The 23,122-nt window shown below is 42.3% G+C and overlaps 1 protein-coding gene across 1 annotated transcript in view; it reads right to left on the bottom strand.

The window, feature by feature from the left end:
* Positions 1–469: 469 nt before the first annotated feature.
* Positions 470–23,122, bottom strand: part of LOC124031636 (mitogen-activated protein kinase 14A-like) — a 41,848-nt gene continuing 19,195 nt past the window's right edge. Inside the window, exons 3-12 of the mRNA XM_046343129.1 lie at positions 19,837–19,895; positions 14,377–14,488; positions 14,152–14,181; positions 13,623–13,670; positions 8,951–9,065; positions 5,213–5,284; positions 3,497–3,576; positions 2,357–2,435; positions 2,057–2,230; positions 470–1,914 (exon numbers count right to left, since the gene is read on the bottom strand). Coding sequence (XP_046199085.1) covers positions 1,847–1,914; positions 2,057–2,230; positions 2,357–2,435; positions 3,497–3,576; positions 5,213–5,284; positions 8,951–9,065; positions 13,623–13,670; positions 14,152–14,181; positions 14,377–14,488; positions 19,837–19,895 — 837 coding nt within the window. The 3' untranslated portion in view covers positions 470–1,846. The remainder of the gene's footprint in view (positions 1,915–2,056; positions 2,231–2,356; positions 2,436–3,496; positions 3,577–5,212; positions 5,285–8,950; positions 9,066–13,622; positions 13,671–14,151; positions 14,182–14,376; positions 14,489–19,836; positions 19,896–23,122) is intronic.

Raw genomic sequence — 23,122 nt, 5'->3', positions numbered from 1 at the left:
TACAGGTGCATCAAAGCAGGGACCGAGACTGAAAAACAGCTTCTATCTCAAGGCCATCAGACTGTTAAACAGCCACCACTAACATTGAGTAGCTGCTGCCAACATACTGACTCAACTCCAGCCACTTTAATAATGGAAATTACTATAAAAATGTAACACTAGCACTTTAAACAATGCCACTTAATATAATATGTTTACATACCCTACATTACTCATCTCATATGTATATGTATATACTGTACTCTATATCATCTACTGCATCTTTATGTAATGCATGCATCACTAGCCACTTTAAACTATGCCACCTTGTTTACATACCCTACATTACTCATCTCTTATGTATATACTGTACTCTATACCATCCACTGCATCTTGCCTATGCCGTTCTGTACCATCACTCATTCATATATCTTTATGTACATATTCTTTATCCCCTTAAACTTGTGTGTATAAGGTAGTAGTTGTGGAATTGTTAGGTTAGATTACTCGTTGGTTATTACTGCATTGTCGGAACTAGAAGCACAAGCATTTCGCTACACTCGCATTAACATCTGCTAACCATGTGTATGTGACAAATAAAATTGGATTTGATTTAACAAATATCCTTTTGTGACAGTGACATAATATCTCTCCCCTCGCTTCTAATAGACGACACACAGAACAGAGGACAGGACAGCGTAACAAGCGTTCGAGGAGGCAATGATACAAAGACGGAGTGAAAAAGAAACAGATGGGTAGAAAAAAAAGAGATGAAATAAGTTGAAAGGGGCAGGATAAGCAAATACAAAACTCCCCAGCCCTCTACCCCCTCTCTCTTTCTGCGTGATTGAATTAGAGTGAAAATATGGACATCAAACGGTTGTATCGCCATTCTCATAAGGGACACACCATTCTAAGAAAAATCCACCTGATTGGGCATTGAACCTGCCAGTCATTCCTAAACAGTTCCTGTCACTAGGGGCAGTGTTCTAATCAGTGAGAGAAGGGTGGGTAGGGCTATGTGCTCGATTATAATAGCGACTTCTCGGCAGTATTACTGTGTGCATAGTACCATTTATTTACAAGAGTGAAGCCTTATTTACATATGTAAAACACTGGCAGGCATAACAACAGAGTACAGTTTGACTGTGGAGACAGAACTTTTGTCAGAGAAGGGCAGAGGTGATTTACACTGTTGGGATTCCTACTGAATTTGATCCAAAAGGAGGTAAAATAACATCTGGCTGTACACTACCAACCTAAAATCATAAATAAATGTTTGAAGGTACCAGTGGTTTGTTAAATTAAATAATGTGGTTGATTGTTTTTGCCATATTGAACTGAGCACCATTTCCAGGAATTTATTAAATAAGATACTTTTTAGCAAATCATGTGAAAATCTGAAGCTAACTTAACAGATATTCTAAACACACAAACAGTAGATACAATATTACAAAGTAATTTCCCCAGTTCGGCCCAGAGACCAAAACATAGACAATGTAATATAATACAGCAAGCGGGAGGGTGGGGTCGGTCACCTTTAACCCTTGATCTCTAAACCGAGAATGACCCCAGAAATGAACGACGACAGACACTTGAATGTCGTGGTTTCCCATTTGTTTGTTTGTTAAATAGTCCGGAGAGTTGATAGTCCTCACACAAGGTTGTGTACTCTGGGAGGAAGTTGCCTCTAAATTCTGATCTAAGATAAGCTCAACCTACTCCCAGATCCTAACCTAAACCATTAGGGGAGGAAACGCATAACTGGTCCGAGTTCAATGTCTACATGCCACTTCCTCTTCAACACAATTCCATAAGAGAAGGAGAAGGCAGAAGCAAGATTATCAATGACTTCACCCTAGTTCCCTCAGGACTCCATCTCGTCTCCGTCGAATGGCAGGGGTTCGAAGCTGCAAACCTCCTCATAGGTCAACCCTGAGAGAAAGAGAGAGATCAGAAGTGGCCGGAGTAGACATCTACCTCGTTTAGTGTGAGAACCATGTTATGTTAAACCTAAATGGTTTTATCATCCTCCCTCCACACACGGAGCCATTTCCCTCTCTCCCCCATCACATACTTTTCCACTCCTCTATCTCCAGCTCACGGCTCTCAAAGCTCTGGTCGTATGGCTCAGACTCTGGTTCATCGTCTGGGTCGTGGTACTGGGAGAAGTAGGGGTGGGCCAGGGCCTCTGACGCTGTGATCCGCTGATCAGTGTCCAGAACCAACATCTTCTCTAACAGATCCACCGCTGGAATGGGGAGAGAGAGAGAGAGATTGTAAACGGAGTGTCTGTTAAGACAGTGTGAATGTGTGTGTGTTTGTGAGACACTAGACAGACTACCCCATTATTACCTAGTAGACTAGCCATTATTACCTAGTGGGTTAGCGCCAATGAACACATCAGCAAAGTTCCTCTTGGGCATCTGGGGAAGGGAGTTAATGTAGTTTCTGGCCTGTTCGAGAGATACACAGAACGGTTCAACACACATTGGACAGGGAACACACAGGTGACTACAACACTTGAACTGCTTCTGAAATCAAGCGATACCCCATTTCGGCAGTGAAGACAGATTATTTCTGTACACTTAGGGCTCGAATCCTAACTTGAGATCAGAATGTGTAAATCCTGCATTGATGCCAATAGGAGACTCAGTTACGTGCTCTGTGGACTTATGTATCAAGCGGCTCAGTGTAGGAGTGCCAATTTATGATCAGTTTAGCCTTTTACATCACATTGAATAGGATTACATGGTCAGGGGGAACCTGATCCTAGATCAGCACGCCTACTCTGAGACGCTTGAGAAATGGCCCTAATCTCAAGATAGGAATCCCATAGAGCACATCTAAAGGGTTATGAAGAATGCAGCAGTCTGTAGTTTGGAAGAGAACCACTGTACACAACGACCAAACACATCATATACCATGAGAACACTCCAGATCAGAGGGGCAAGGCCATAAAAAGCAGTCAGGAATTAGGGATTGCAAGGCACTCTGGGAAGTGGTTAGATTACATCAGAGATGCATGTCAGACAAAAAGCAAATCGGGTGCAGAGAGTAGGGGAGGGTTGGAAGAGCTCTGTAGGGCCTAACAAAAGACTGGGGGCATCATAGAGATCCTATTAAATTACTAGAGGGGCTATGTCATAAACCCTCAAAATTCCAGGATGGGGTAGCCATAATGGTCAGGGAGAAATCCAAACCAATCTAATCGGAAAGGATGGCAGTAGAGGCATAATCCTGATTTTACTTATGCAGGAAAATAAAGTAAGACATGTGATATCAGAAACTGTGTAATAGAATTTGAACTAAAATATTGTCATACAATCATAAATACAGTTCATACGGTTTTATATGCATTTTCTGTATAAATAGTATCTAAAATATGAGTCAATGACCATAAATGTATACATTTGTTTTCTTGGAAAACTGTGAGTGCTATTATATAATACAATATCAGTACTTGTTGCATTTATAATTTGGGCGACCCTGGGAAGGACATTTCATAGTGTCTCACCTCGTGGCTGGGCATCCGGCTAATGACAGAGGCCGGGGGTGTACCTGTAAGCCTCATGATCTGCTGCAGCTGGTTAATATCTACAGCAGCCCGGGGTCAAGGGTCATAGGTCATACTGTCACACGTGAGAGGGTCACAGGGATGTCAAAGTGTCCCTAAACTAAATACTGAATAATTTTGTTTCGTGGGGAGAAGATAAGGTGGATGAGAGGAAAGGGTAAAAGTTGACATGCTGTATGAGGTATTATTGAATAGACACACAACAACATGCTTTTAGAACAAAGCCAGCAGAGGAACGAGTGACAGGAGAACAGAGCAACTCAAGACGAGAGGGCTCAAGGGGGCAGCTCTACTCAATGACAACTAGGTCAAGGTTCTCTTGGCTTCTGAAACAGCAGCCCATGTAGCTGTAAGTACACAGGAAGTGGTGTTGAGTTACAGTGGCTATATAAATGGCAGGACAGGAAGAGAGTATAGTAGTAGTAGCGTCTCACTAAGGAGGTTGTTATAGAAACGCAGAAGCACAACCCAAACGCAGGCAGGCAGACGGGCGAGGGCAGATTGGAACAGAACATGGTGGAACACGACGGAACACTCACAGATTCAGGAGAGTTTTCATCAAGAGCTCAGGTTCCGGGGTTCCCATGAGGAGCATTATAAGCTTCAACTGACCAATGTCTATACCATACCATACCAACATCAAGGGAAAACTAAGGGATGGGATGGAAGGAGGGTGAGAAAGAAGGGATGGGAGGGTAGGGAAAAGTAGGAGGGAAAGATAGAGGGAGAAGTAGGAGGAGGGATACTTCTATGAGAACCTCAGACATATACTACCTGGTTTGCCCATGCATGTAGTTAGTTACATTTACATTTACATTTAAGTCATTTAGCAGACTCTCTTATCTAGAGCGACTTACAAATTGGTGCATTCACCTTATGACATCCAGTGGAACAACCACTTTACAATAGTGCATCTAAATATTTTAAGGGGGGTGAGAAGGATTACTTTATCCTATCCTAGGTATTCCTTAAAGAGGTGGGGTTTCAGGTGTCTCCGGAAGGTGGTGATTGACTCCGCTGTCCTGGCGTCGTGAGGGAGTTTGTTCCACCATTGGGGAGCCAGAGCAGCGAACAGTTTTGACTGAGCTGAGCGGGAACTGTACTTCCTCAGTGGTAGGGAGGCGAGCAGGCCAGAGGTGGATGAACGCAGTGCCCTTATTTGGGTGTAGGGCCTGATCAGAGCCTGGAGGTACTGAGGTGCCGTTCCCCTCACAGCTCCGTAGGCAAGCACCATGGTCTTGTAGCGGATGCGAGCTTCAACTGGAAGCCAGTGGAGAGAGCGGAGGAGCGGGGTGACGTGAGAGAACTTGGGAAGGTTGAACAGTAGACGGGCTGCGGCGTTCTGGATGAGTTGTAGGGGTTTAATGGCACAGGCAGGGAGCCCAGCCAACAGCGAGTTGCAGTAATCCAGACGGGAGATGACAAGTGCCTGGATTAGGACCTGCGCCGCTTCCTGTGTGAGGCAGGGTCGTACTCTGCGGATGTTGTAGAGCATGAACCTACAGGAACGGGCCACCGCCTTGATGTTAGTTGAGAACGTTATTTAGCTAAGTGCACACTTCAACTGGGTGTAGGGGATAGGGGTGAATATGGAATTGGGCCATGACAACAAGTGCTACACTTTTCTATGTCACCGTGATAACAGTGAAAGGATACGATCGGTGCCGGGGAATAACGTCCTTCCGGTTAGCAGCTCCGCCATTATGCAGCCCACCGACCAGATGTCAACTACAACAACAAAAACAACACTGTTAGTGTTCAACTACATTACATTACATTTAAGTAATTTAGCAGACGCTCTTATCCAGAGCAACTTACAAATTGGTAGAAACACATATCCGTAAAATAATTTGGTATAACCATTTACACCTGCAAAATTATTTTTGGGGGTGTAAAAAAATACAATTAAACCTGGCCTATAGGATATACCGTATATTACTTATAGGTCATACCTGTCATATTGCAGAGATAGTGTAATATACAGTGGATTCGGAAAGTATTCAGACCGCTTCACTTTTTCAACATTTTGTTACATTACAGCCTTATTCTAAAATGGAGTTTAAAAAGTTCTCATTTCTAAAACACTACCCCATAATGACAAAGCAATAACAGTTTTTTAGAAATGTTGGCAAATTTATTAAAAACTGAGATATCACATTTACATAAGTTTTCAGACACTTTACTCTACTTAGTTGAAGCACTTTTGGCAGCGAGTACAGCCTTGAGTCTTCTTGGGTATGACGCTACAAGCTTGGCACACCTGTATTTGAGGAGTTTCTCCCATTCTTCGCTGCAGATCCTCTCAAAATCCACTTCTGCATGGTCTTGGTTGTGTGCTTAGGGTTGTTGTCCTTGTGGAAGGTGATCCTTCGCCCCAGTCAAAGATCCAGAGCACTCTGGAGCAGGTTTTAATCAAGGATCTCTCTGTACTTTGCTCTGTTCATCTTTCCCCTGATCCTCACTAGTCTCCCAGTCCCTACCGTTGAAAAACATCCCCAAAGCATGATGCTGCCACCACCATGCTTCACCGTAGGGAAGGTGCTAGGTTTCCTCTAGACGTGACGCTTGGCATTAGGGCCAAATAGTTCAATCAATCGCCATTGATAAAAAACAGTACTGTGTGGCAGTCTTCATCGACCTGGCCAAGGCTTTCGACTCTGTCAATCACTGTATTCTTATCGGCAGACTCAATAGCCTTGGTTTCTCAAATGACTGCCTCGCCTGGTTCACCAACTACTTCTCAGACAGAGTTCAGTGTGTCAAATCGGAGAGCCTGTTGTCTGGACCTCTGGCCGTCTCTATGGGGGGTACCACAGGGTTCAATTCTTGGGACTTTTCTCTGTATATATTAACAACGTCACTCTTGATGCGGGTGATTCCTTGATCCACCTCTATGCAGGCGACACCATTCTGTTGTATACACCTGGCCCTTCTTTGGACACCGTGTTAACAAACCTCCAATCGAGCTTCAATGCCATACAACACTCCTTCTGTGGCCTCCAACTGCTCTTAAACGCTAGTAAAACTAAATGCAGGCTCTTCAACCGATCGCTGCCCGCACCCGCATCACTACTCTGGACGGTTCTGGCTTAGAACATGTGGACAACTACAAATACCTAGGTGTCTGGCTAGACTGTAAACTCTCCTTCCAGACTCATATTGAACATCATATTGAACATCTTCAATCCAAAATTAAATCTAGAATAGGCTTCCTACTTTGCAACCAAGACTCCTTCACTCACCCTGCCAAACATACCCTCATAAAACCTACTACCCTACCCATCCTCGACTTTGGCATGTCATTTACAAAATAGCCTCCAACACTCTACTCAGGCAAATTGGATGCAGTCGATCACAGTGCCACCCGTTTTGTCACCAAAGCCCCATATACCACCCACAACTGCGACCTGTATGCTCTAGTTGGCTGGCGCTCGCAGCATATTCGCCAGACCCCCTGGCTCCAGGTCATCTATAAGACTTTTCTAGGTAAAGCTCCGCCTCATCTCAGCTCACTGGTCACCATAACAACACTCAACCGTAGCACACGCTCCAGCAGGTATATCTCACTGGTCATCCCCAAAGCCAACACCTCCTTTGGACGCCTTTCCTTCCAGTTCTCTGCTGCCAATGACTGGAACAAATTGCAAGAATCGCAGTAGGTGGAGACATATCTCCCTCACTGACTTTAAGCATCAGCTATCTGAGCAGCGAACCGATCGCTGCTGCTGTACACAGCCCATCTGTAAATAGCCCATCCAACTACCTCATCCCCATATTGTACTTTTTTTGCTCTTTTGCACACCAGTATTTCTACTTTCACATCATCATCTGCACATCTATCACTCCAGTGATAATTTGCTAAGTTGTAATTACTTCGCTACTATGGTCTATTTATTGCCTTATCTCCTTACGCAATTTGCACACACTGTATATAGACTTTCTATTGTGTTATTGACTGTACATTTGTTTATTCCCTGTTGTTTGTGTCAAACTGCTTTGTTTTATCTTGGTCAGGTCACAGTTGTAAATGAGAACTTGTTCTCAACTTGCCTACCTGGTTAAATAAAAGGTGAAATAAAATAAAAACTTCCATAAGGACAACAGTCTCCACAGGGGAACTCTGGAGCTCTGGTCAGAGTGACCATTGGGTTCTTGGTCACCTCCCTGACCTTGGCCCTTCTCGCCCAATTTCTCAGTTTGGCCGGATGGCCAGCTCTAGAAAGATTCTTGGTGGTTCCAAACTTAAGAATGATGGAGGTGACGGTGTTCTTGGAAACCTTTTGGTACCCTTACCAAATCAAATCAACTTTTATTGGTCACATACAAATGGTTAGCAGATGTTAATGCGAGTATAGTGAAATGCTTGTGCTTTTAGTTCCGACAGTGCAGTAATATCTAACAAGTAAGCTAACAATTCCCCAACAACTACCTAATATACACAAATCTAAAAAGGAGTGAATGAGAATATGTACAGATAAATTACTAGATGAGCTATGCCGAGCGGCATAGGCAAGTTGCAATAGATGGTATAAAATACAGTATATACCTATGATATGAGTGATGTAAGATATGTAAACATTATTAAAGTGGTATTATTTAAAGTGGCATTGTTTAAAGTGACTAGTGAACCATTTATTAAAGTGGCGAGTGACTGGGTCTCAATGTAGGCTACAGCCTCTCTGAGTAAGTGATGGCTGTTTAGCAGTCTGATGGTCTTGAGATTGAAAAACAGCTTCTTTCTCTCAATCCCAGCTTCGGTGCACCCGTCCTGACCTCACCTTCTGGATGGTAGCGGTGTGAACAGGTAGTGGCTCGGGTGGTTGATGTCCTTGATGATCTTTTTGGCCTTCCTGTGACATTGGGTGCTGTAGGAGTCATGGAGGGCAGGTAGTTTTCCCCCGGTGATGCGTTGTGCAGACCGCACCACCCTCTGGAAAGCCTTGCGGTTGAGGGCGGCGCAGTTGCCGTACCAGGCTGTGATACAGTCAGACAGGATGCTCTCGATTGTGCATCTGTAAGTGTTTGTAAGGGTTTTGGGTAACAAGCCAAATTTCTTCAGCCTCCTGAGGTTGGCGCTGTTACACCTTCTTCGCCACACTGTCTGTATGGGTGGACCATTTCAGTTTGTCTGTGATGTGTACGCCGAAAAACTTAACTTTCCACCTTCTCAACTGCTGACCCTTCGATGTGGATAGGGGGGTGCTCACTCTGCGGTTTCCTGAAGTCCACAATCATCTCCTTTTCACTGTCATTATGGGGTATTGTGTGTAGATTGATGAGGATTTTTGTTTTGTTTTATCTATTTTAGAATAAGGCTGTAATGTAACAAAATGTAGGGAAAAATGAAGGGGTCTGAATACATTCTGAATGCACTCTATTACAGTATAATATTACCTGTCATGTTGTAGTGCATCCAGTTAAGCATGATCTCTGGGGCGCGGTACCACCTGGTTGCTACGTAACCCGTCATCTCATCATCAGTGTGTCTCGCCAAACCAAAGTCCAGGATCTGACGAGTAGAAAGAGAGAGAGGGCAAAAGTGAGTGTGTGTGTATGCATGTGATGTGTGTGCAAGAGAGAGAAAGAGAGATGGTTGTGTGTATCAAAAGGTGTGGACTCAAGTCACAGACTTTTTGTAATTCAGAATTTGTAACTCAAGTCAGACTCGAGTGACCTGGACCTGGAATTTGAGTTACAAATTTCATAACTTCAAGACTTAACTTGATAGAAAATAAAAATGACTTGACTTGAACTTGGAGCCTAAATACTCGGGACTCGACTTGAATTGGCAACAGACAAACAGAGAACACAGGTATAAATACACAGGGAACAACACATTGCATGTATAGATAACTTTTATTACTTGACTTGAAAAAAAAACGTATGACTCAACTTGCTCTTAGAATGCATGGTTTGGCCTTGACTTGAGACTCAACCAGTTCTACTTGGGACTCGGACCTTGCTTGTGACTCGAATAATAGTGACTTCGTCCCACCTCTGGTATTTACAGTGCCTTTAGAAAAAGTGTTCATAACAGTTGGCTTATTCCACATTTTGTTGTGTTAGAGTCTGAATCTTCACACAATACCCCATAATGACATAGTGAAAACATGTATTTATTGTTGTTGTTTGTTTTGTATTCACACCCCTGAGTCAATACTTTGTAGAAGCACCTTTGGTAGAGATTATAGCTGTGAGTCTTTCTGGGTAAGTCTCATGAGCTTTCCACACCTGGATTATGCAACATTTGCTTCAAGCTCTGTCAAATTGGTTGGTGATAATGGCTAGACAACCATTTTCAGGTCTTGACATAGATTTTCAAGCTGATTTAAGTCAAAACTGTAACAGCCACTCAGGAATATTCAATGTCTTATTGGTAAGAAACTACAGTGTAGATTTGGCCTTGGGTTTTAGGTTACTGCTGAAAGGTGAATTCATCTCCCAGTGTCTGGTCGAATGCAGACAACCAGGTGTCCTCTGGATTTCGCATGTGCTTAGCTCCATTGTGTTTCTTTCCTATCCTGAAAACGCCCCTGTCCTTAATGATTACAAGCATCACATGATGCAGCCATGTGCCCCTAACAGTTTGCATTCAGGACAAAATTGTAATTTCTTTACCATATTTCTTTTGGTATTACTTCAGTACCTTGTTGCAAAACAGGATGCATGTTGTTTAATATTTGTATTCTGTACAGGGTTCCTTTTCACTCGGCCAATTAGGTTAATATTGTGGAGTAACTGTATTCTCCTATCATAGCCATTAAACTCTTAACTGTTTTAAAGTCACCATTGGCCTCATGGTGAAATCCCTGAGCGGTTTCCTTCCTCTCTGGCAACTGAGTTAGGAAGGGCTACTGTACTTTGTGGTGGCTGGGTATATTGATACACCACCCAAAGTGTAATTAATGACTTCACCATGCTCAAAAGGGTACTCAATGTTTGCATTTATTTTTATCCATCAACCAATAGGTGCTCTTCTTTGAAAACCTCCCTGGTCTTTGTGGTTGAATCTGTGTTGGAAATTCACTGCTCGACATAGGGACGTTACAGATAATGGTATGTGTGGTATAGAGTAGAGGTCGACCGATTAATCGGCATGGCAATCGGCATTTTTGAACGCTGATTAAGGCCGATTACAATGCATTCCACGAGGAAACTGCATGGCAGGCTGACCACCTGTTACGTGAGCGCAGAAAGGAGTCAAGGTAAGTTGCTAGCTAGCATATAAAAAAAAACAATCAAACTACACATGGCTGATGATATTACTAGGTTAACTAGCTTGTCCCGCGTTGCATATAATCAATTTAATTTATCATCGAATCACAGCCTACATCGCCCGGGGATGATTAACAAAAGCGCATTTGTGAAAAAAGCACAATCGTTGCACGAATGTACTTAACTATAAACATCAATGCCTTTCTTAAAATCAATACACAGAAGTATATATTTTTAAACCTGTATATTTAGTAAAAATAAATTGTTAGCAGGCAATAATAATTAGGGAAATTTTGTCACTTCTCTTGCGTTCATTGCACGCAGTCAGGGTATATGCAACAGTTTGGGTCTTCTGGCTCGTTGCGAACTCATTTGCCAGAATTTTACATAATTATGACATAACATTGAAGGTTGTGCAATGTAACAGCAATGTTTAGACTGACGGTTATCACCCGTTAGATAAAATACGGAACGCTTCCGTATTTCACGGAAAGAATAAACTTTTGTTTTCGAAATGATAGTTTCTGGATTTGACCATATTAATGACCAACGGCTCGTATTTCTGTTTATTATATTAAGTCTATGATTTGATAGAGCAGTCTGACTGAGCTGTGGTAGGCAGCTGCAGGCTCGTAAGCATTCATTCAAACTTTACTGCGTTTGCCAACAGCTCTTAGCAATGCTTACTTCACAGCACTGTTTATGACTTCAAGCCAACTCCCGAGATTAGGCTGGCAATACTAAAGTGCCTATTAGAACATCCAATAGTAAAAGGTATATGAAATAAAATGGTAGAGAGAAATAGTCCTATAATTCCTATAATAACTACAACCTAAAACCTCTTAACTGGGAATATTGACGAACCGGTAATATTGAACCACCAGCTTTCATATGTTCTCATGTTCTGAGCAAGGAACTTAAACGTTAGCTTTTATACATGGCACAAAAATTGCACTTTTACTTTCTTCTCCAACACTGCGTTTTTGCATTATTTAAACCAAATTGAGCATGTTTCATTATTTATTTGAGACAAAATATATGTTATTTATGTATTATATTAAGTTAAAACATAAGTTTCATTGTTCATTCAGTATAGTTGTAATTGTCATTATTACAAATATATGTATAAATAAAAATGGCTGATTAATCAGTATCAGCTTTTTCTGGTCAAGTGGGACACAATCATGAAGTGGAATGACATTTATTGGATATTTGAAACTTTTTTAACAAATCAAAAACTGAAAAATTGGGCGTGCAAAATCATTCAGCCCCTTTACTTTCAGTGCAGCAAACTCTCTCCAGAAGTTCAGTGAGGATCTCTGAATGATCCAATGTTGATCTAAATGACTAATGATGATAAATACAATCCACCTGTGTGTAATCAAGTCTCCGTATAAATGCACCTGCACTGTGATAGTCTCAGAGGTCCATTAAAAGCGCAGAGAGCATCATGAAGAACAAGGAACACACCAGGCAGGTCCGAGATACTGTTGTGAAGAAGTTTAAAGCCGGATTTTGATACAAAAAGATTTCCCAAGGGGCTGAATAATTTTGCACGCCCAATTTTTCAGTTTTTGATTTGTTAAAAAAGTTTGAAATATCCAATAAATGTCGTTCCACTTCATGATTGTGTCCCACTTGTTGTTGATTCTTCACAAAAACATACAGTTTTATATCTTTATGTTTGAAGCCTGAAATGTGGCAAAAGTTCGCAAAGTTCAAGGGGGCCGAATACTTTTGCAAGGCACTGTATATAAAAATAACCAGTCAAAAGTTGACACACCTACTCATTCAAGGGTTTTTCTTATTTTTTTTACTATTTTCTACATAGTAGAGTAATAGTGAAGATATCAAAACTATGGAACACAAAAAGTGTTAAACGAATCAAAATATATTTATATTTGAGAATCTTCAAAGTAGTCACCCTTTGCCTTGATGACAGCTTTGCACACTCTTGGCATTCTCTAAACCAGCTTCACCTTGAATGCTTTGACAACAGTCTTGAAGGAGTTCCCACATTCCTTAACTCTGCAGTCCGACTCATCCCAAACCATCTCAATTTGGTTGTGGTCGGGGGATTGCGGAGACCAGGTCATCTGATGCAGCACTCCATCACTCTCTTTCTTGGTCAAAAAGCCCTTACACAGCCTGCAGGTGTGTTGAGTCATTGCGCCCAAGTTTAATTCTCCTGGTATAGCTAACTAGGTTTTTGGCTAAAATGTACACTGATACTTGGTAAAGTTCATGATGCAATTGTCCTTAACAAGGGCCCCAGGACCAGTGGGCACAAAATAACCCCATAACAGCAAAGATCCACCACCATATTTTACAGTACGGATGAGTATTTTCTGCATATGCATTGTTCCTTCGAAGGCCAAACCCACCACCGGTGTACGTGGCCAAATACGTATATTTTCATGTCATATGACCATAACACTGGATCCAATCCATGTGCCAATGCCGTTTAGCAAACTCCAAGCGGTGCTATGCTTAGATAACATGTAAATAAAGCCCTTTGGCCACGCACACAAATGGTTGGTTTGGCCTTCGAAAGAACAATGCAAATGCAGAAAATAACTCAATTGCAGTGGGCAGACTGTAGCATTCTGCACGTTGAAACTTCATGAACAGCCCACCACTTCAGACGTGCATTTTTCACCAGTCTGAATGAAATATCTAACAGCTGTAAATGACTGAGCTTTACTGTATGTTTCATGTTGGTGACCGTCTGGTTGAAAATACTGTATAAAATCAAAACTCTTACTAGCTGGAGAGGAGAAGCAGTTCAGGGTAGTTGAACTATGCCTTTTAGTTAGGCAGACTGGTTTAATAAATCGAAAAACTTTCTCACCTTGAGCTCACAGTCCTCATTCACTGCCAAGTTACTGGGCTTCAGATCCTGCAGAGGGGAAGGAGAGAAGGGAGAATAAGGCAGGTATTGAGTATACATTAACACTGTCAGGTATTACAATTTCCACCCTCCACCAAATGCAAGCATCTTGACGTAAAGAATGATGTAAAGTACCAGTCAAAAGTTTGGACACACCTACTCATTCAAGGGTTTTAAAAAATATATATATTTTTTCTATATTTTTTAAATATATATATTTTCTACAATGTAGAATAATAGTGAAAGACATCAAAACTATGACATAACACAGATGGAATCATGTAGTAACCAACAAAGTGTTAAACAAATCAAAATATATTTGAGATTTGAGATTCTTCAAAGTAGCCACCCTTTGCCTTGATGACATCTTTGCACACTATTGGCATTATTATTCTACAATGTAGAAAATAGTAAATAAAAAAATAAAAAAACTTGAATGAGTAGGTGTGTCCAAACTTTTGACTGGTACTGTAAGTTTGATGTAACTTACTCTGTGGATGATGTCTGCTGAATGGATATACTGCAAAACAAAAACAGACAACTATTTACAACTGCAGAGCTATGGAAACCTATAGCTGCACCTATGAAAACACACACACACACACACACACACACACACACACACACACACACACACACACACACACACACACACACACACACACACACACACACACACACACACACACACACACACACACACACACACACACACCTTGAGACCCCGGAGGATCTGGTATATGAGGAACTGAACGTGGTCGTCCGTCAGTTTCTGACACTTGACGATATTGTTGAGGTCCGCCCCCATCAGGTGGGTCACCAGGTACCTGCCAATCACAACCCAAAAAAGGTCATGGGAAAATTTGTATCATTGCAGGAAATGTGCTTTAAAACAGTGGTGCAGTCAGAGACCCACAAACCCACACCGCTGCTGATAAAAATCCTAGGGGAAACACAATAGGTGTAGAGAGAGAGGTCTCAAATTAAACTTCAAATTACAAGCAGTAAACAACGCTAAGTGCTTTACAGCTCATTTAGGGTGAACCAGGGATAGAGAAGGCAAGTCTAAAGAAGGTTGGTTCTTTAAATCAGAATAACAGTTTTCAGCTGCCTTTTAAAATGATAAACTTGGAATAGCTAACAACATGGCATTGGAACACAATAGTGATGGTTGCTGATAATGGGCCTCTGTAGATATTCCATTAAAAATCTGACATTTCCAGCTACAATAGTCATTTACAACATTAACAATGTCTACACTGTATTTTTTATCAATTATTATCTTTTATAAACAAGGGCATTTTTTTAAGTGACCCCAAACTTTTCGATGGTAGGTAGTGAGTGAGAGTGTGAGAGAGAGAGAGTGTGTGAGAGTGTGAGAGAGATCCTATCCTAGCCCAATGAGAAATGAAGGTTAGTACTTCAGTATTCTACACACATTTATACTGGAAGCCACAGAGACAGTGGAATGCTTGTTACCATGGAAATAAGGAATAATGTGCAGCATGTGTGCATTGGTAAACCTGCATGTGTCTCAGTGAGATAAATCACACGACCAAAACACATTAAATAGAGACCAGCAGAAACAGGTGTGTTTAAATATAATATTTACATTTACATTTAAGTCATTTAGCAGACGCTCTTATCCAGAGCGACTTACAAATATGGCTGGGATTTGCCAGGGACCTCACAATACGATATTATCACGATACTTATGCATAGATATGATATTGCGTTTCTATATTATCACGAATCTATATGTATTGTGAGTCGATACGGCATTTGATTGTGATTTGATGTTCCAAACATATTGGAACATCCTATAGAACAAGGTATAGGATGAAAAATAACAGAGTGTTGGAGCAGGTACAGCAGACTCGCGCTAGCTAACAAAGAAAAGTAGAAAATACAATGTTTTACAAATCGACACTTAAGAGTCACAGGGCTCTATAAATAGGTGCAAGTGTTGAATGCACCTTAGTTTGCAAATTTGTGACGTAAAATCTGGCGCACTGGCATTTTCACCCCTTACACTAGGTTCTGCAATTTACCTGTCCAATATCAGCTCACTTGCACAGAGGTGGGAGGGGTGGCAAGATTTGATGTGTGTCCTTAAAAAAAAAAGTGCAAAAGTGGCAATTTCATTCAGCGCAAAATGAAAGTTTGAAGACCATCAAAAGCAGGTAACGTATTTGGTAATGGCATGGATTTTAAGAGCGGAAGTGCAACCTATCCAGCCGTGACATACAGTGCCCATGGAATCTCGTATTTAAAAACATGTTAAAAAACGATTGCTGCCCCCCCCCCCCATTTTGTTTAATTTGATTAAAACCATGCATATGATTAAAACCAAGCATATCCTCCTTTGATCAAGGCAGGTTTAGCAGCTTTGCATGGGTGCGTCATTTTATCCTGGCCATGCATTAGTAGCCTACGAGTTAACAGGGTTTTCAAAAATGGCTTAGTGAGAGTGCCCTGAAATATTTGAGGTTTCATGATTCACAATTCACATACCTGCATACTTTATTTCGCTTGTTCAAGTAAGCAATCCCATCCCCATTTTCAAAGAGCGCCCCTCGTCCGATTACCAAAGATGCACTCCTCCAAACTATTCAGTCTCCCTATAATGCCATATCAATAGCCAATGTTTTTTGAGAATGTGCCTCGGAATGACACAAATTACGACTCTCCTGTCAATTGTATAGACGTGCAAATGTTGTACGTAAAGACATTTAGGACTGTGCGCACACAGTGCCATGGAACAAGAGAGGTTATTTAAGATATCATGCTTCTGACTCCATCCGATTTTGGAATATTGTCATTTTATCAAATGAAACGAAAAACAAGAAATCATGGCCTCCCCTCAATGAAGGCTGTTTTTTGGTCATGCTCAATAAAGGGTTTGGCTCGTGAGAGTGCTGTGAAATAACGATCAATCACCAAAGCTTTAGTGAAAGATCAAGTTTGGGAGCAGCAAAACAGTGAGTGGATCTCCCCTTTTTATCATTATTTTAGTCAGCTCCAATTATTATTGATTTTTGATGTGCGTAAAAGCCTCAATAGTCTTCATTTTTATATGCCCACAGGGAGCAATTATTGTGCCTGTAAACTGTATTTAAACATAGACCATTTAAAAGAAGTTGTTTTATTTTGATTAGGATTTCATTCAAATTATTAACTCTCATTTTAAGCCTCATCAATTGTGCATTTAATCTGGCTTATTCACAACGTTTGGCATATCCATGGCTCAGATATGAAAGACACAATGCACAACAACCCATAATGACAAAAGCGAAAACAGGTTAAGACTTTCTCGCAAATGTATTCAAAATAAAAAAACATACCTTATTTACATTAGTATTCAGACCTTTTGCTATGAAACTTGAGCTCAGGTAGATCCTGTTCCAGTTGATCATCCTTGAGATGTTTCTACAACTTGATTGGAGTCCACCTAAATTTAATTGATTGGACATGATCTATATAAAAGGTCCCACAGTTGACAGTGCATGTCAGAGCAAAAACCATGAGGTGGAAGGAAGTTTTTCGGAGCTCTACGGACATGATTGTGTCGAGGCATAGATCTGGTGAAGGACATCAAAATAGCATTGAAGGTTCCCAAGAAACTCCATCATTCTTAAACAGAAGACGTTTGGAACCACAATGACTCTTCCTGTAGCTAGCCGCCCAGCCAAAACTGAGCAATCGGGGGAGAAGGGCCTTGGCGTCGGGGAGCTGACCAAGATCCCAATGGTCTCTCTCAAAGAGCTCCAGTGTTCCTCCGTGGAGATGGGAGAACATTCCAGAAGGACAACCATCTCTGCAGAACTCCACAAATCAGGCCTTTATGGTAGAGTGGCCAGACAGAAGACACTCCTCAGTAAAAGGCACATGACAGCCAGCTTGGACTTTCGCCAAAAGTCCCCTAAAGACTCCCAGACCATGAGAAACAAGATTGTCTGGTCTGATGAAACAAATATTGAACTCTCTGGCCTGAATGCCAAGCGTCACACCTGGAGGAAACCTGGCACCATCCCTATGGTGCTGTGGGGATGTTTTTCAGCGGCAGGGATTGGGAGACTAGTCAGGATTGAGAGAAATGGATGGACCAAAGATCCTTGACGAAAACCTGCTCCATAGTGCTCAGACTGGGGAAGGTTTACCTTCCAAGAGGACAAGGACCCTAAACACACAGCCAAGACCATGCAGGAATGGCTTTGGGACAAGTCTCTGAATGTCCTTGAGTGGCCCAGCCAGAGCCTGGAATTTAATCCAATCAAACATTTCTGGAGTGACCTGAAAATACCTGTACAGTGACGCTCCACATCCAACCTGACAGAGATTGAGAGAATCTGCAGAGAAGAATGGGAGAAACTCCCCAAATACAGGTGTGCCAAGCTTGTAGAGTCATAATCAAGAAGACTATGCTGTATTTGCTGCCAAAGATGCTCCAACAAAGTACTGAGTAAAGGGTCTAAATACTTATGTAAATGTGCCATTTCAGCTTTTTATTTTAAATAACTTGCAAAATTTCCAAAAAACTGTTTTTGCTTTGTCATTATGGGGTATTGTGTGTAGATTGCTGAGGATTGTTTATTTAATCAATTTTAGAACAAGGCTGTAACAAAATGTGGAAAAAGTCAAGGGGTCTGAATACTTTCCGAATGCACTGTACAGTAGGCCTAGCCTCTAGATCACAGCGAATGCTATGTTTAACAATATATTTCCATATTGAAGTCATGCAATTAGACATCTTACAATGTGGATTTAGCAAAGATGGGATAGGCTTACAAACATGTTGTTATTTTTGTTTCTGTAGGTTATTTAACAAATTAGGCTACAATGGACTAACATTCAAATTGGAGTTGACAACGCAATTCATAAAATACTGTAAATACACAACTTGAAGCAACCAAATATTTAGCCACGGAGCACGTTCTGATTGGCCAGTGAGGGGGTCAAGCCTCGACACATCTACAACTTTATATTCATCAAAAACCCAGCACTTGCACACCGCCAGCACACCGCCAGCATCTGTTCCCATAATTCCAGTTGTAAAAATAGCAAAAGTATTTGACACCCCCCCCCGAACCTATGGCACTACCACCCGCGCATACATGTACCATTGCGTTAAGTTTGTTAAAAGGCAATACTCTGTTAGCTTGGGTGGTATACTGTATAAACCGTATACAGGGGTATTTGGGAAAAGCCACGGAATGGTTTTTCAATTACAGTCCAAAGTTTTCCAATATATTTGAATATTTGTAGCTACTTAAGTTATTACCTTGCAGTCAACTTGTGCAATACCTTAAGGAGATAAAAAACAGATTGCGTACTTCATTTCACCAGTCACATTATTTTAAATGATTAAGCTTACTGTGGATCCCCAAAACAGTTGAGCCAGTCACTGTGTTTGTTTGTAAATAGCACAACGGGAGAAAGCGAGCTACTGAGTCCATAGCGTTCTATATATATATATATATATATTGGAGAGTCTCTCTGTGTGGCGCACACGAGGTGATAAAGTTACACTTGTACTGAATTCACAACTAAATGTTTGCCATCAGATATCTTATAACGGCTTCCTGCCAGAAGACAAAGAGTTCTGGATGAGTTATTTTTCCCCTGTGTGTTTCCTACTAGCGTTTCCCCCCCCCGCCTCAGTTCTTCTCCATGTACACATGCTGCACTTCCTTCAGAAAAAGCGTGCGTCACAACTTTGTTCATTTGCACAATTTATCTCGTTCACTTTCGCGTGTAGCTATGCTTGTATAACTTTATGGAGCTGGATTTGCGCGTCTTTGCAATTTGTTTGTTAATTTTCGCTCGTTAGCATTTAGCTAACAGCGTCTATGTGATTTCGTTATTAGTTTGTGCCAAGTTTGTTAGCAATCTGGTAACGGAGGCCCAATGGGCTTTTACTGTGTTTTTAGTGCCCACTTGTGTGCTATTCTAGTAATACCACAAATTCCGGTATGAGAGAAGGACAGTACAACAATATTAAAATCTGGAACCGCCCAAGCCTACAGTATCGATCCCACCCCACATCCCTATAACATATACATTTGCATGTGTTCTGCTAAGCAACTTAAACTCCTATACAACAGCTATTTGAAATGCCAGAGTGAGGGGTTTAGAAATGGCGAGCAAGAGAGAGAACAAGAAAGATGTTACTCACACATCGTTGAACTCCTCTAGGCTGGTAGCGGGCGTAAACACATCCAACAGGCCGATCACCTGACAGAAAGAGGAAGTCAAAGGTTAGACAACATTCTAAATACAACAGACAACTCACATTGCAAACATAACTCATACTACAGAAAAAGCTCACACTACAGACAAAACAATAACAAACACCACAACATGTGGTCTTCTTCCAACTGCTAAAATCCCTCAGGGGGATTGAGGCAATGTGCAGAGTGCACAAACAGAGGAGAATGGTTTATGCATTTGTCTTTGTGCAAAGAAAAGTAGAGCCTTCTTAGTGTGAGACTGTGCTACCGCCCGTCGTCCTTGACATGGTCTTTCACTGTTTTAATAACCATCAGATAAAGGTCGCTTTGACAACAAACATCACGTTTCATCAAACAAAGTTTAGGGATTTTTGGATGCAGTCATGGCAGGTCGTTCTACAGCTTTGGAACAGAGCCTAAACCACTGTTCTGCTCTCAACACAGGACAGACAGTACACAGTGACAGTCAGGGCTCTGTGACACAGGCTAATGCACGCATAGTGTGTGTGTGTGTGTGTGTGTGTGTGTGTGTGTGTGTGTGTGTGTGTGTGTGTGTGTGTGTGTGTGTGTGTGTGTGTGTGTGTGTGTGTGTGTGTGTGTGTGTGTGTGTGTGTGTGTGTGTGTGTGTGTGTGTGTGTGTGTGTGTGTGTGTGTGTGTTGCAGGAGAAAGTGATGGCTGAACTCCTTACAGGAAATCATGCAGAATACAATAAACAGAAAGAGAGAGCCAGAGGGAGAGAGAACAAGGGAATGAGAGGGAAAAGGAGAGAGAAAGAAGAGCTAGCATGCAGGCACTGTGTGGGTGGCTAGAGAGGAGTTGAGGAGAGCGGACCGAGGGAGGAAGCGGACATCGGTGCCAGACCCAGTGTGCCCCCCTCTAGAGAAACTGACTGATGTGGGTGGGTGTCATAACAACACGAATCGACACCGTCCACGCAGGGCAGAGCCCTCTGCGATTGGTGGACTCGAGCCAAAACAAAAAGTGATTGGCTGACTCAGGCTTTCCAAAAAAACATAGCCTGCAGTGTAACCAGGCAACAGCGGGGAAATTCACTCAGAGAATAAGTGGGTCAAGACTCAAGAGCTGTGATCAAACTGACACGTGTATCTACTCTACTGTTCCCTTACCTGCTGCTAAGCGCTAATTGTTACCTGAACTCAAAAGAGAAGTTTAAACTCAAACCCACACACTCCCTGTGGCAGGTGGATCCTGCTGTTGCCTGAGCGTTACCTAAAGTCACAGAGGGATAACATTTCGTTTTCGAAAAAAGACCTTGTGCACAATCACCACAGTCAGCCTTGTCCGATAAATATGAATTTATTGCCATTTGCCACACACAACCACAGTTTTGGTGGTATTTGCTTATGGTGCAGCAGCATGGTGACTCTTAAGTTGGACTCTGGGTCAAACCCCCTATCAGCTTCAACTTGACGATGAAACACAGCAGTTGACCTAGTGTGTTCAGCTTCACCACCACTGAAACATTCAGTGAAACCCCACACCCCTGAAGGAAGAAATTTGCTCCAGTGTTGTTTACACCACTGGTTTATGCAGAGTTAACCTCCCTTCACACCACAAGCATAACAGGCATAATATTGGATGTAAGCAGGAGTTGTAAAGGTGAAGTGTTGGAGTTTGCAGCACCATACCACCGTGAGAGTGAAATCAGTGAGCAGGACTGATGTTTGAATAAGCGCTGAGGGGCCTCTTCACGTCCTACAACTTAGCTCTCCTATGGTGACTCAATGTTAGAGAGGGGATGTGAATTAGAACGACTAGAATATTCTAACATTTCCACTTAAGTCAAGGTACTCCGTAGCACTCACTGCTGTCATCATGAAGCGCTTTGAGAGGCTAGTTAAAGATCATATCACCTCTACCTTACCCGACACCCACTTCAATTTGCTTTCCGCCCCAATAGATCCACAAACGATACAATAGCCATCGCACTGCACATTGCCCTATACCATCTGGACAAGAGGAATACCTACATCAGAATGCTGTTCATTGACTAAAGCTCAACATTCAACACCCTAGTACCCTACAAGCTTATCATTAAGCTCAGGGCCCTGGGTCTGAACCTCACCCTGTGCAACTGGGTCCTGGACTTCCTGACGGGCCTCCCCCAGGTGGTGAAGGTAGGAAACAACCCTTCCACTTCGCTGATCCTTAACACAGGGGCCCCACAAGGGTGCGTGCTCAGCCCCCTTCTGTTCACCCATGACTGGGTGGCCACGCATGCCTCCAACTCAATCATCAAGTTTGCAGACGACAACAGTAGTAGGCCTGATTACCAATAATGACGAGACAGCCTACAGGGGAGGAAGTGAGGGCCCTGGCAGAGTGGGGCCAGGAAAATAAACTCTCTCTCAACGTCAACAAAACTAAGGAGCTGATCATGGACTTCAGGAAACAGCAGAGGGAGAACGCTCCTGTCCACATCGACGGGTCCGCAGTAGAGAAGGTGGAAAGCTTCAAGTTCCTCGGCGTACACGTCACTGACAATCTGAAACTGTCCACCCACACAGACAATGTGGCGAAGGCAGCGCAAAAGTACCTCTTCAACCTCAGAAGGCTGCAGAAATTCAGCTTGGCCCCTATGACCCTCAGAAACTTACACCAATGCCAAATTGAGAGCATCCTGCCAGGCAATATCACCGCCTGTACGGCAACTGCACCGGCCGCAACCGCAGGGCTCTCCAGAGGGGGGTACGGTCTGCCCAATGCATCACCGGGGACACACTGCCTGCCCTTCAGGTCATCCAGCACCCGATGTCACAGGAAGGCCGATCAACAAGGTCCTAAACCACCGCCTGTTCACCCCGCTATCATCCAGAAGGCAAGGTCAGTACAGGTGCATCAAAGCAGGGACCGAGAGACTGAAAAACAGCTTCTATCTCAGGGACATAATGTTAAATAGCCATACTAGCCGGCTACCACCTGGCTACACAACCCTGCACCTTAGAGGCTGTTGCACTATATACATAAACTGGCCATTTTAAATAATGGAACACTAGGCACTTTAATACTTTTTACATACATATGAGATGAGTAAAGTAGTATCTACTATAATCTACTGTATTTAGTCAATGCCACACCGACATTGTTCGTCCTAGTATTTATATATTTCTTAATTCCATTCTTTTACTTTTAGATTTGTGTGTATTGTTGTGACTTGTTAGATACTACTGCACTGTTGGAGCTAGGAACACAAGCATTTCGCTACACCC

Source organism: Oncorhynchus gorbuscha, linkage group LG03 (genome assembly GCF_021184085.1).
Source record: "Oncorhynchus gorbuscha isolate QuinsamMale2020 ecotype Even-year linkage group LG03, OgorEven_v1.0, whole genome shotgun sequence".
NCBI classification, from domain to species: domain Eukaryota; kingdom Metazoa; phylum Chordata; class Actinopteri; order Salmoniformes; family Salmonidae; genus Oncorhynchus; species Oncorhynchus gorbuscha.
The sequence above is the reverse complement of the archived record's forward strand: the minus strand, read 5'-3'. Positions and strand labels throughout refer to the sequence as shown.